This window comes from Streptopelia decaocto (genome assembly GCF_964273445.1).
Source record: "Streptopelia decaocto genome assembly, chromosome: 6".
Classification (NCBI taxonomy): Eukaryota; Metazoa; Chordata; class Aves; order Columbiformes; family Columbidae; genus Streptopelia; species Streptopelia decaocto.
This window is the reverse complement of record NC_138660.1, coordinates 64,374,963-64,389,962: the sequence shown is the minus strand read 5'-3', so window position 1 is coordinate 64,389,962 and position 15,000 is coordinate 64,374,963. Positions and strand designations below refer to the sequence as shown.

At 39.3% G+C, this 15,000-nt stretch overlaps 1 protein-coding gene across 32 annotated transcripts in view; it reads left to right on the top strand.

The window, feature by feature from the left end:
* GTDC1 (glycosyltransferase like domain containing 1) overlaps nucleotides 1-15,000 on the top strand; it is a 187,612-nt gene that overhangs the window by 156,305 nt on the left and 16,307 nt on the right. For all 32 annotated transcript variants that reach the window (XR_014184294.1, XR_014184295.1, XR_014184296.1 and 29 more), the window contains one exon: nucleotides 12,968-13,077. Coding sequence is in view for 28 of the 32 variants with exons in the window: in XM_082055202.1 (XP_081911328.1) it covers nucleotides 12,968-13,077 (110 nt within the window). In the remaining 4 variants the exon portion in view is untranslated. The remainder of the gene's footprint in view (nucleotides 1-12,967; nucleotides 13,078-15,000) is intronic.

Below are 15,000 nucleotides of genomic sequence, written 5' to 3'. Positions count from 1 at the left end.
CCAAGCTGGGTGGCCACTCGTGCAATGTCATTTGAGGAGGACAGAGGTTATGTGTGGTCAAAGGAAAGTAAATCCCCCATTTCAGGGGAACCACATCTGGCAGGGTCTGTTCTGCTCCTTTGCTTGGGAAAGCAGTGGAGAGTTTGGCTCTAGATCTGTGCTGAACGGGGACTGAGTTCCTGCAGGGAAACTTCACCTTTGAAAACCAAATGATTCTGGCAGATTTAATCCAAAAAGGTGAACGTGGTGGATAGATAAGACAGACCGAAAGCAAAGACTTAAAATGCAAGTGTTTATACAGCCTTGACTAAAAGGTACCAGATATGATAAAAACGTGTAAAATAACAATTTCAAAGAGGAAACTTTTTAGCTGTGTCTAAGAAAAACTGTCTAATACCCCCAAAGAAAACTCTGTTCACCAGGGATGCAATACAGATAACATGTGGTGAATGAACCAGTGCCACGAAAGTAGAAGCTGACACCCTCAGTTCTTCAATACCTCAAGCAAAAAATAGTGTAACTTCACTTTCATGCAAGCTGAAGTTAAGTTGGAGAGCAGATATTAGAGGTTTTTTATAAGTAGCAAATAAAAAAGTTAATGAAATACTCTGAGAAGTTCAGATTTAAATGTTAACTGGAAGGGCAGTTTGGAATTGTCTCTTCTTTGCTTGTTCATTCAGTGAAGTCTAACCTTGAAATTTCTTCCCATGGCTGGGGATTCGGGGTACTGAACCCTTCCAGTGGAAGGTGCACTATTCCTTGATCGCTGTTTTTATGAGCTTGTAGAAACGTTCAGCATGTAATCAAGATCTCTCAGGTGTGAATGTTCTCCTTCATTTTTTCCATCTTTCTTAAAGCCCATTTTCTCAAAGGGCTAGGAGAAGTTGATAGTCCAGAGGAGAAAACATCTCTAATTTTGATAATTGCAAAAAAGATGCTCTTTATTCTTCAGCTTAAAAGCCTGATACAATTTTGAGTAGTTTAAGATGTTTGCAGCGTGGACAGAGCCTCTAGTAAGTGTTCCAAGAGTTTGCTTTATGACCTTCTCTTCAGTTCCCTTCCTACCTGGTCTCTGATTGAGATGTGGGCAACTAGAGATTGAGAAGAACTGTTCTGTAGTTACAAACTAAACGTAAACCTGTTAGTTTTGAAAATTATAAGACAGACACTTCATCCTGTGATAAAATGGCAGGAATTAAGTGATGGCTGTGACATTCACCTGTGAGACCCTAAACAGAGAGTACTGAGATCTCCCTTCCCAAACCTTGTGGAACACAAAGATTATTGTACTACCTGCACTTGTATGCACTTTGCTGCTCTATAAATTCCTGAATTAGTTAGTCTCAAACAGGAATATTCGGGATCTGATCTTAGAGAAATGGAGGCAGAAGGTGAGTTACCAGCTTTTGCTCACCAAATCACACATATTTATGTTGCCCCAGCTTTCTCTTGCTTTCCCCATGCAAGGACCAGGTAACTGCCTCTGTGGGACAGGGAGGAGCGATGGCATCTATGTTTCTATCAAGTATGTTGATTTTCATCAGTGGGTAATTGTGATGAGCTGAAAATGGGGTGTTTTTTAGCTTTCTGAAAGGTTGCATGTCTGCCAATTGTATTGAAAGATTCACAGAAGGTTAGTGAATGTGTTTGGGTTTGAGTGGTGTTTTTTCTCCTCCGGTTTCAATGTTCTGGGCTCCTGTTTAACAGTTGAAGCAGTTTGCTCGGTTGGCATCAGCAACGCACTAAAGGAGAGGGGAAATCTCTCAGAAATACAAAGAACTAGCACATTTTGTGATCTGTTCTCGCTCAGATGTATACTTCAAATTGCATTCCCTCAGTGGAGGGAAATCATTTCAGTCACCCTGGTCACAGCAGAAAGCAGTCCTCGTTTTGAACGCCTTCTTTCATTAATGTAGATATGTTTCTGAGATGAGAAACGATGTTTCTTCTAATTATGGTTACATGTAGTTAATTTCCTTTTTTAAAAAGCTCGGTGTGAAAGGCAGTTTGCTTTAAGAAGGGGAGGAAAAGAAGAAGGGAAAAGTGATACAGCTGATGCTCCTGTTGCCTTAGCAACAGATTTATTTATTAGGGTCTGAAATGACATGAGTTAATATACCACATACCTGCTGATCGGCAAACTCTCCTATTTCAGCTCCAGTTGACAATTAAGTCCTGGACAGCTACAGCCAGGGGTTAATGTTACTCATTAGGAGAACTAGGTCATTACTGGGAAATCAAGGCACTTAAGGCAGCATGGATAAAATACAAAATTCAACATCTCAAGGAGTGAGGGGTTTTATGTTAATTAACCTTATTTTCCTTTCATTAAAAAAAATCTTTCATATATGCATATGACAGTGGATCAATTAATTGAAAAGGAGAAAAAAGAGTAAGCTGTAGTTTACTTTCCTCTCTTAGTTGTCTTCATTTCCTTTGGAAGGGTTTCATTATTTTATGGAAAATTCTTATGTCTATATGATGAGTAAAAAGGGTATTAAAATTAAGAAGGGAATCATCATGGAAATCAGCTTTACCACAAGGGAATGAGCAAATAAAAGCCTTGGAAATGAAAATAAATAAGCTTTGCTAATACCTCACCTAAGGAGCAGAATATAAGCCCATCAGAGCTTGGAGATATTTAGAGGTACTTCTTTGCTTCTTTATTAAGCAGTTACATAGTTATTTGACCTTCAGAAACTGAAACTTTAAGGAACTAAATCCAAGTTGTTGGTAAATATTCTATTTACAGAAAGCCGATGGGTGGCATAGCAGACAGTAACCCCTCCACTTAGTAATTGGCTTCTGATTTCCAGGAATATTAAATATATTCTCTGGAAGTTTTATTAAGATATCTGAGTGGGAGTTTTAACTTGATAAGTCATAAGTGATTTAATAAAGCTCTCCTGAAAGCCTTTATTTACTAACTTTTAGCAGACTTCGTTTTGATACTGGAGAACTTAATAGGCTGTAAAAGAATCGTATTAAAATAAAACTTTGTTGTTTTTTTACCCACTGCTCCCCCAAATACACTTAGTTCTTTCACTTCTACTAAGCACTCTTCTTTCTTTTCTATAGTTAAGCTCCATGCCCAGTTCTGCTTCTTGTTGCGTTTAGAGCAGTTTGGTGTAAACCCTTTTTCCACTCCTGTAAAGTCAAGGTTGAAGCAGCATCTTAGGTGGGTTGCAAGTAGTGAACCATTGGTGTCGGGCTGTCAGAGCACTGTTACCTGTAACAAGAGCAAAATTCAAGCCCCATGAACTATTTTCTGCTCCACGGGATGGTTTTGCACTCTGATGTACCTGTACCTTAAAGCTTAAATACCATAAAGATTCAGCTTAAAATTTCACAGGCAGAAGCCTTCCTTCTTCACTGTCTCTGTGCCACCCGGATGCTCATAGGGCAGCTGCTTTAGTGCCTTCCTCTGAAGCCTGTCATGATACATGTTTCAGCCACAGCTGAAAAACTGACGTTAAGTTAATGTAAGATTGCAACTGCATCACTTGGACATTTTAAGATTAATTAAGTTTGGAACAGAAGTATCAGTTTGCCCTGTAAACTCTGGTAAGCTTGGCTCTTCCTTTTACCATGATGGGAAACTCATTTTATGGTGTTTTTCTTCTCTTGTGCAGCTACAAAGCCCAAGTCTGAGCAGAAATGCATGTGAACTGGTGGGTCTAAAGCCCTGAGGGAAGGGGGCTCACACTTTTCCACCTATTGCCATCAAAACAGTCATTTTCTTCTCCATTCACCCAAGCTTTGTCTTGGCTTTTCAAACTTCTTCCTTTTCTCTCATAGATTAGAATCATAGAATCATGGTTGGTTGGAAGAGACCCTTAAGATCGTCGAGTCCAACCATAACCTAAATCTATGTCCCTAAGAACTTTGTCTAAATGCCTTTTAAACCCCTCCAGGGATGGTGACTCCACCACTGCCCTGGACAGCCTGTTCAATGCAATTGGATATTGTTCCCAATATCCAATCTGAACCTCCCCTGGTGCAATTTGAGGCCATTTCCTCTTGTCCTATTGCTTGTTACTTGGGACAAGAGACCAACACCCTCCATGCTCCAACCCCCTTTCAGGTGGTTGTAGAGAGCAAGAAGGTCTCCCTTTCTCTTCCTATATAGTCTCCTTGTGCAGCAAATTTGATTTTTCTCCACTTTCTCAACTTTTTTCCATCTCCATCATTTCAGTCACCCTCCCTGTCTGTACAAGGGACCTTCTACAACACATTGGTCCCTGTTTTCTCCTAAGCTCCATTGTCCAACCTGACTGTGTTATCCTCATGGTCTCTTATACTGGTGTCCTTATTCAGCTTATTGCATTTTTTTTCCCGTGAGAACCGGTGTCGTGTCGCATATTTTCCCCTTCTTCTCTGCTTCTTCTTTCAGTTCACTATTTCTTTGCCATGCTGCTCTTGGATAACTACTCAGATTGTTGAGATCTTATTTGTCCCCTTTGCTTTATTCTCATCTGCATCTGAGAGTTTCAGTCAAACTGGAAAAGCCTCTTCAACCCATCTCCTATACTGCTTTGTTTTCTTAACCAAATTTACATTTTCTTGTTGTTCCTTATTTTCAATGCATATAAAACAGCTCTTTATTCTGCAAATTTTATTTTGAATTCAGTGGAGGAATCATTGAAAGTGAAGACAGGGTTTGTGGTTTTATTTCAGATGGCAGATCCTACCTGGGTTTTAGCAACCTGACCTGCAGGACTAGGACTATCTTGCCCAAGACATGTGGACCGTTCAGTGACCAGGCACAAAAGAAGTTCTCCAAAGGCTTGTCTATGTTTTCAGGAAGACTTCCAACACAAGAAGTGTATCTTTGACTCAAAATCAAACACATCCAAATATTCAGTTCTTACCTTAAACTGAAAAGTGGTTGAAATACCTAAACCAGAGGCTTATTAGAAATGTAATATTTGCAAGATGTTTTAAATCTTGTTCTTTGGATGTTCTGGAGAACTTTTGGCAGAATTTTTCTAGAAGATGATAGTCCAAAATAGATCCAGTCTTTGGAAATGTCATAAAGAAGTTTTCTAATAAGAAGTCTCAGGCAAACTCAGCAGACAGTGCCACCAGCCCCCTTAGTAGTTCACAGTAGCCCTGACCAAAGTATGCGAATAGTCTCCAGGAGACAAAAATCAAATATTTCCTAAGCAAATTATTTAGTATTCTTCCTTATGTTCACCAATAATAAGGGGTTATGTTTCTCTCTTCAAAGCTTTTTAATTAGATTCCTCTTCTTACTGCACAGCAAGTTTGACTCTCTTCCCCCTTTCCCTTCTTGTCCTCCCTGCTTTCCTTTTCTCTGTGTTTTCACCCTTTTTCCCCCTCCCTTCGTCCTCTAATCTCTGCTTTTTCTCAGGTGTGTTTGTGCAAAAACTGCCTCAACGAAATGAGTTGATTTGTTCCAGAAGCGATGAGATTCGTAGTTACTTTAATCTTGTTGAATAATGAATTTCGAGCCTTGGTCTTGGTGCCAAGGAAGTTCCTGCTTAGGAGCTTCATCCTTGGAGATGACAGCTTCACAAATCCAAAAAGGATGAGTTACAGTATTGTACCTGAGCTAATTCCCATCAGGGTATTAGTAAGGACCAGGACTTATTTTTTTGACCCAGGCACTGAATCTGGTGGACTATTAAATACTTATAGTTTGGTGATGTGAGTCCACCATGGAAATCATAGAGGGGCCACAAGGTTTTGTATGGTGGGAGTGCCATTCCCAGGCAGATGTTTGGTGATGTAATTCTTTATGTAGTAACTTACATTCAAATCTTCTGTTCTTTCAAGTAACTACCTGAGTAGATTTTTTTTTTTTCCCACGTCCATAGTCATTTATTACTACCATGACATGACTTTTTTATAGCATGTTGAATTACAATAGGATATATTGTGTATGGTTATCAAGGCTGTCAGGATGACTCAGGTTATTTTATCTTTCCTCACAACAACAGGAAACCATTTGTTATGTTACCTTTGGAACAGAAAAGGAAGTGAAGTTTAATATGTTGTTTTAAAGAAACTATTTGGGAGTAGTTCGTAGCCGTTATTGGGTTGTGTTGCAAATTCGAGTAAAATGGTTATTTTATCTGAATCCTATACTTATGAAAAGCTAGGTTCTCTAAGCTGGAATAAAAGAAATGAAAAGGCATCCAAATAAAAGTGCATTGATTTTTACAGCGAGGTAACTGAGACCAAACACTGGTCTTTGTCTTCGAAGGTTAATCTCTCTTTAGGAAATAAGCAGGAGGCTCAATGACTGATGCTGATCCTGAGGTTTCTTTGGTTAGAGAACGCGCAATATTTTATTTTGAGTTTTTTTCCTTCGCGAATTGTGAGGGGAGAAGAAGAAGAATCTAAACAATAAACTCCCAAGGTTCTCTTTTTTTTTATGAATCTCTTCTAGATAACACAAGATAGGAGAAAATGCTTTTCCAGCGTAAAGCACAACGCCACCCATTTTTCTCAGGCCAGCAATTTGAAAAAATCAGGAGGTAAAATACACACTCCTCACTGTAAATACGTCATGGCCTATAACAGAAAATAAAACACTGTATTTGCCAGTACTGTTTGGCTGCTTTTTGCTTCTCTAGTGCCATTTTTTAATTCCTTGGCTTGCAGAGGTGTTTTGCAAGCGCAGGCAAAGGATCAGGACCATTTCTGTTTGTAGGAACTCCAAATGGCTCGCTCCAATCTATTCTGGAGGGGCCTTTATTTCAGTGACTCTTACGCAGAAATGTTTTCTTCTCCTTGACTCCATTTTCTATTAACTGAGGGGGTATTGGATATTGTGGTAACTTTTGATGCTGATGATGCCAGACAATGTTTAGAGGCACAATTACAGCAAAGACATTTTGTAAGCGTATCAGCCGAAGAAGAAAACTCATTGGACTTAACTACATGTTTACAGTCTACCCCTACCTCATATTGGAAATGTAAAAAGATGGAAAAATACTGTGCTAAATTGAATAAATGGAAAGCAATTAACTTTTCCTTCATGTTTGCATTTTCATAGTTATTTCTTTTCCCCCTTGTTTCTTTTCTGGTAGCTCTTTCCCTGCAGTTATCGTGAGCATTGTTACCAGAAATTTGGTATTAGAATTATAATCTTTTGCCTGGCTTTTCCACCCCCCCAGTCTTAACATAGAAAACGCATATTAAAGTCATTTGATTTAGGCAAGTCTTCTGTCCTTCGTGAAAATAATGACTACAATGTGTTTCATTTGGGATATTGAATAGGCTTGTAACATGAGTCTCTTACTTTAAGAAGAATATTATCCTCCCGTCTCTGATCCTCAGCACATTTCTGTAAATGAAAGCTCCTGTAAGACCCTCTCTTAGGGATGGGGAAACCTGGGAAATCAGTGTCAGGAAAAGACCAGAACGCTGAAATTCTCTGGTTTGAAGGCCAGGCTTATATTTTGTGACTAACTGCTACTTTCTAGCACTGTTAAGTTATAATAAACCTATATTCAAATCTTGCAGAACTCAAGCTTTAACGTAAAATATCAGGGTGTAGTACAGTAAACGCAGTGAAAAAAGGATGGATGCTTTTCTTTAGGTTAGGTTTTTTTTTATTTCAGCAGAGCGTGCGTGCAAAAAAATACACCATTTATTGATATGCTGCTGTTCTCCTCTTGAAAATGCCCTGGACGGATACAGGGTCAACAGGAGGCTGATGTCACATGAGTCACCCTTATCAGCCTGTGGCATCCTTCATCACCCTCCCCAGGCCTGGACCGTATCAGCCAAAACAGTCAAGAACCTCAAGTTCCTGCTGTTATCACCCAAACGAAGAACGTTACAGGGATAAAGGCACCTTCAGCCCTGGCTCCGGGGGCGATAGGGGAGCAGCTCAGCAGCAGGGGCTGCCCACGCTTTCCTTCACCTTCATTCTCCCGAAAACAGAAACATTTAGGGGGATTTTGCAGATTTTCTACCTTTTCTTTTTGTTCTCCATCCTCACTGCTGACGCCACTGTGTGCCTTTGCTCTATTCTCTTCCTCTTTGGTTCTCCTTTAATTATCACACAGTTTTATTTTTGCTTCCTAATTTATATCTTTACTGTTTCTTTCTGACCTTTTCTCTGCCACTGATAGCAGTCTCAAATGCTCTCTGCATCTTCTCTCTGAGTAGTTTTCTTTCATTTCATTTTTCTGAGTCTATACCTTTTCCTTTTTCTCTTCTATTTACTCTCTCTTTTCTCCCTCTGGGTTTGGATATGCCATGATTTTTCAGTTTTCAACTTGAATACTTGTATTTTCTTGTTCCTCTTCTTGTGGTTCTCTTCCCCTTGACGTTGTTTTGCCCGTCTCATCTGCCAAACTCGCTCCTCAATATTTCACCTTCCTGAGACTAAAGAGCCACTGTCATCCACTTCAAGGTCTTAGAAACTTCATCTCCTTCACTTTTAATTATCGATTCTATGCTCATGGACTTCATTCTATGCTCCCCAGCCCCCTTCCTGCCCCTCATTCCTTCCCTGTGCTTTGTCCCCTGTCCCTTTCTCTCCTCCCTGGTTGCAGAACCATTTTCTAGCGATAATTGCAGATAGGTGGAAATCTGTGGTTTATCTTTTGATATGTATTCTAAAAAATATATAATTTTTTAAAAAACGCTAGTATAACTTCTGAAGATTTTGTACCTGTTTTAGCGTTGCCACTTCACACCACTTCCAATGATACGATGAATTGGGGAGGCAGAAGGAGACGCAGCCAGTTTGAATCGCTTGGTTTTAAGGCACTGTAAAAAATGAAATATGACTGTTTGCCCTGACAATTTGGGATTCTCCACCGCTGCAAATCTCCCATGCTAAATGTCCTAAGAAGATTAAGATCGACCCTTTTAATATTGCTCTTAGCAGAGCTTTTTTGTAACCCTTTCAGAATATGTAGCACCTTGAGAGATGGCTCAACAAGGCTGTTATCATAAGAATTACATACCCTTTACATGTTATTTTCTCAAATATTAAGACTTTCTTTCCTGACTTAGCATTTTCAGGTTACTGATTAACTTGCATAAACTGTAAGTTTAATTCTTTGTTTAAAGAGACTGCATTTATTTTGCCCCTTTGAGCAAGTCTTGTCTCTTCTCCCCAACTCGGGTGCTTTCGCATTGCATAGCTATATGTGTCTTCTCCAAACCCTAAATAACTGCGATTATCGCTATGTATGATAAGTTTAATTAAAAAATTAAATTTAAGTCACAGAAGACCATATGGGTCTCTTAATGAATTTCACTCAAATCCAAGAGATCGATATGCACTGAATAATGTAAAGGGCCAAATTCTGCCTTTTTATTTCTTTTAACTTAATACGTTTTCCATCACTGATAAGGGACTTGGGGATCCTGCAGCCACAGGGAATAACTCCAGTTTAGCTGGTTTCTGTGCACTCTCCTTCCAATTCCAGCAGTGGGTGAGTCTGGAGGCTGAATTCACAACACCCCTGAATAGCAGAAAACTGTTTTGAACCCTGTTGCCATTGATTGTATAGAGGAGCATCATCGCAGCGCTATGAAGTTGCTTTTTAAAATCATTTTTTAGGCTGAAAAGAGGGATGTCAAGTCATCAATTAATCGTGACAGCGTCCTTCTGTGGTGAAAATATGACAGTCACACCCCTTTTATAAACAGGGAATCTAAGGCAGATATAATGGAAGCTATAATGGAAGATACAATGGTGGTACTGCTGCTACCACCAGCCTCCCAATCCCCATTTCAGGGACAGTCTTGGAAGTTTTATTTCAGATTACAAAGGGTAAAGAAATGAGCGTTCAGTTCATGGATCTTCAATATCTCCAGCAGCACAGCGCTCTCAAATCCAAGTATAGATGTGGTGCCTGTGTCTGGTTTGTGGCATTTACAGCTGGAGTTTGGTCATTCTGATATTTTCACGTTTTTACAGTGAAATTTAGCGCGTCTTCATACCCAGTTCTTATTTTGCCTTTACCAGATGCATATCAAATCAAGTAGAAATACAGAAGTGTTTGAAATACCTATGCTAAGCAACAAAGCCAGACCCTAGAATCAGCTTGTTTTTTCCCCAAACAGAATCACTTAGAAGTTTCCATTTTAATATCAGGCTTTTATAGAGTTTTGCAGTTCTTCTTAAGAAAATATATAATTAATACTGTTTAATAAAGCTCAAAAATGCAACAGATGCAGCCAAAAGTGCACGTCATTTTTGAGCAGATCTTTACAGAACAGACATTCCATATTGTGTTCATCTTTTTCCACGATCACTGCTATGACAATCTGGTGTGTTTAGCAGTTGTTGCTGAGTAAGGCAGACTGGATTGTATATGATTTTCTCCATGTCAGCCAAGAAGCAGAGCTCTCTTCTTTTTGATGTAGTTAAAGAGGTGGTCTTTTACTATTTATTACTTTCTACTAGGAGCAGCTATACCTTTACTAACTTGTAGGAATAATAATATATTGCAATCTGTAGGTGCGCGTACCAGAAGCAGGTCTTAATGGAAAATGAAATGGTCGTGGTGCGGAAAAGTCATAGGAACTGATAAATTGAATAAGGTGACCTCACAAATAGAAAAAAAACGACAAGATTCACAAAACGTGTCATTAAAATCTGCGAGCGTCACGTAAAAGCAAAGTATTTTAAAAGGGGCTGTGGAAGGAGAATCACCTACAGCAGAAAAACCCTCCGAGAGGCTCCAGCGCAGAGGAAACGCTTCCCCTTTCAACATTCCTTCTGGGTGCCAAATTTTCCTTCTGTTCTTCCCCACCTATTAAACAAAGCTGCAACTTCCAATTCCTATCAGTTTTCCTAAATATGTGCAGCTTATGTGGCTTCGACGAGCTGTAAGGCTCCGGATTCTCCTGCCAGCTCCTTGACAATGTGGCTCCAACAGCATCCTCCACTTTTGGCTGCCTCCGGGACCCCTGGTCTCTTCTGGAAAGGGAGAGGGAAAGCAGATCCTTTGCTGGAAGGGCTTTTTTTGTGTGACTGCAAAGCTGATAGTGGGGCTGTGAAGAGCTTGGAAAGATCCCTGTGAGCATCGTGGCTCTGTCTGTCGAGGCTGTCTCCTCGTTTTACGGGGATGTTTGGGTCCATCTCGGGGTGAGATGCAGGTAGCTCAGCATCAGAGCTCCTGGGGATCGCTTGTAAAGCACCCGCAAAAGCCCGCCTGGGGGAAACTGAGGCAAACAGGAAACATTGTACTGAATTACACTGAATTATATTGTATTGAATTACATTATACTGAATTCCCTGCTCGTTGCAGTGGGGTTGGACTAGACGACCTTTGAAGGTCCCTTCCAACCCAAACTATTCTATGGTTCTACACCAAGTCCCAGCACCAAAGCTGTTATGTTTTCCTTGCAAACTTGCACATTTTCAATACAGATCTTCCAGCCAAGTCTGAATCTTCCACTGTAATCCCATTTTGGCTCTTTGAGCTGGGAATTTGGAGGGAACTATAATACCGCAATGCGTTCCTGCACATAATTTACCTACCAGAAACAGGTGAAGATGCAAACAAACTAGTAGGCAGTTCTAGGATCTTTGTAACTGGAAGAAATTCTCTCCACAAGCCGGTGTTTGTATCCACTTTGGTTCCTGGAACCACCGGGAAAACTCCTGGTTCACAGATGTGAAACAAATTATGAAGCTTATGCAGTTGCATTCCTCCTTATTACGGAGAACACAACAAATCTGGGAGTAGGAGGACTTCTTAAAGTCGTTATTGTCCGCATTTATTTCAAGAAAATGCAACTAATTCTGAAAACTCCACGGTTCCCGAAGATTTCTCAGCCTAGGAGAGACACGTTAATTGTAAGATAAATTTGTTTTAATTCCCTAAACCAAAAATATTGACTGAATGAGAAATTAACACATGTAGAGCTGCAGATGTCATTTGGCTTCAGATTTCCTGAATGATATAATTATTAATATTTCATATAGCAGTGTGACAAACCTACGGATTCACTCTACAAAATTAGTCGGTGAAGAAAGACGCCAGGACAGCTGAGCTATAGATTTTCCCTTAATACAGGAAGGAGAGCAGTGGAATTTTCTAAATAATAAATAAAACAAAAATACTTTAAAGACATATGGTGCACATCTGAAGTACAATAATTCAGAGCAGAGTAATTAAATGCAAGATGTAATATTCACCTTGGAGGGGGGGAATTATTTCATTTTTACTATAAGAATTTGGGAAATTTAGATCATCTGTGGTACCATTCGACCCTTTCATTCTCTCCTAGTGAAGCAGATAGATTAGCAAATCAGCTTTTTATTTTCTTTTTAGATAACCAAGCTTGTGTTGCAAGGCATTGAGTGTTACACCCGTACAAACCTTTAAAATTATCTTCAGCTGAGATGATAAATAAGTACAGGTTTCTTACTTTCTGTTTTAACTTCCAGTTACCTCCTTAAAAGTCTAAGGGTAGAAAATGGCTTGTGTTAGTTTATTTCTTCCTTCTTTACCTAAAGCACTGAATGGATCAGAAGCTTTATATTAGTGCAGCATGGATTCATAAAATTCCAGCTTGGGAGATACTAAATTTTAAGCAAAAGTTTGTGATTAACCTATTCCTCCTGAAAAAGGAGATAAAGTGTAATGGAGATTGTATATGTATGTTTTGACAGAAACAAAGAAGTTGTTTTTCTTACTTTGCCCCTTTTTCTAACATGATTTTTGCCTTTAGCGAGGTGAGATATTACTCAGCCCTTCTCGCTTTCAAAGTGGGTAATTTGAAGAGCAAAGGCATCATTTGAAGACAGCGAAGAGAGAGAAGAATCTGCTGAAACTGAGTTTCGATCCCGAGCGCTGAGTCGAGGAAAAAGTTCAACCACGTGCCATAAGCAAAGGGGGAAATTACGCTGCAGATGTTTGGTCCCCGAAATCACAATTTAAGAGAAATACTGTTCTGATTTTTTGAAACAAATCTACGAGTAAACATAAGTGATGCTGATATAAGTTCTTTTTGTTTCAAGGGAACATGACAAAGATCCCGAGACTTTCTTTAAAGTCCTGCTGAAACTGAAAGAGCAAGATCTTCCTTTCCACGTGTCCATGCTTGGAGAGGCTTTCACTGAAATTCCAGGTACCTTTCCTTTTGTTTCTTAATGTAAAGTTACCAAAAAATAAATATTTCCAGAGGTAGTTTTTATGTACAAATTATTTGACATTAGTGAGAGAACATGTTTGAAATCTTCATAATTGTAGAACTATATAATATTAATATGTCATTAAAATTATTAAAGACAGTAAACATTTTTTATTTTACTTGGCAGTGCAAGACCTTATTCATTATTTCTGTTTCAGTAACACTTCGATATTTATTTAAATGTAAAGACAGGTGCGAGTGACTGGATGGTTCAGATAGGAAACAAAATCTTTGCGCAAAGGTCGCTCATCTGAAATCCAGATTGAGAATTTAACAGGTGAAAACACTTAGTTCCCTTTCAAACGGGAGGTTAAGGACTTCTGTGGAGAGCTTCTGGTTTGTATCTGGCATGAAAGTGCTCATTCATCTCTAATATTTTTATATCACTCTTTCGCACACTCCTTCCATTTCCCAGTTTCTGACAACCACGACTCTGTAAGCAGTTTCACCCATCTGAAAAACTAGTAAGGTTTATTCTGAATACACACAGATTTGTGCTGGAGATACTGTGGTAATAAAGCGAACAACCAAATCCTATGATGTAGTAAATTAAACCTTTTAAAAATGTACATTAACAATGGGTGAGCTTCAAAATATCCAGTGTTCTAGCTCATATGTGTTTTGCAAAATGCAGACATGTATCCCTCCACCTCTTCAGGCTGTAAAAATAGACTTGGGATTAGTTTATTTGTCAGTTCTGTCATATCTACTGCCTGCTGAACTGGTGATATTTCAACTGGTTTAGTTCTGATTTTGCAGTTTTTTTAAGACACCAAGAAATTGCTCTGATCCAAATCACTTTTGGGTCCCCAACTGTGATACAACTCGATTGGAAAAGAGGCAGTAATTTGGGAGTGGGAAATTCTTCATGTTTTCTGTCCACTTCTTTTCAGGCAGGTTTCTGAGAGCCTGTTCTCCCAGGCAAGTCTTATTGCAGATCCCAAGGCAACATCACTTTCCAGACTGAGCGCACCAGATTTCTTAGAAGGAGAAATTTTAAGGAATATGTGACAGATAGGAATATATGATGGTGCACTGCGGGAACAGATTCTATTGACACTCATTTTGGATGTTGTTACATATCTCATTTGTGGCTTCAGTGCTTATGAATAATGTAGATCATCCTAAATTTATGCCAGTATATCAAATCTATATGCCGCACCTCTTGTCTTGTCAATTCATTCATCTTCATGTATAAATAGAGTCTATATAAAGGGCAGCGTGGTGAAATGTGTCTCATCACCATGCATTTGATAGGGCCGTATTCATACAAATGACATATGCAGGTCATTGCTAACAAGTGCCAATAAAACCTGTTGCACATACTTTACTGAAAATATATTTAAGAGATTTTGTACTTTTTAATAAATCGTTGGCACTATGTTCCTTCTCCCTTTAATTATGGGATCAAATTCCCTCAGTATTATAAAAGCCACTTTTACATTCATTGGTAAAAGTGCATAATGTGTTTCATAATTCAGTAATCATTCATTTATTTGAAAACCTAATTTTCCCTGGTTAGAAGTACTCAGCAAATACCCAGTAGGAAGTTAAGAAGGTTAAAATTTTCAGTGGTACTGGAGCTTGGGTTTAGGCTCCAAAGGAGTCAAGAGGTGAGACTTAGGGCTCCAGGCAAGTGTGGTTCAGAGGGCAATTCCAAATCTCTATGACTGAGTCTTGTTTGGGCTTTGTCGGCAGTGGAAAAGCTAAAGCTGGTGAGTGTCCCAATGACAACCAGAACTTTGTTCTGAGGAGTGGAAGCTGTTGTTTCTGTCTCATCTTCGATCTTCATGTGTGTAGTGCAAGCATCGTGTTCAATTAGAGGTTTATGACTGGGTTCTGTCGTTGGTAGTCCTCTGT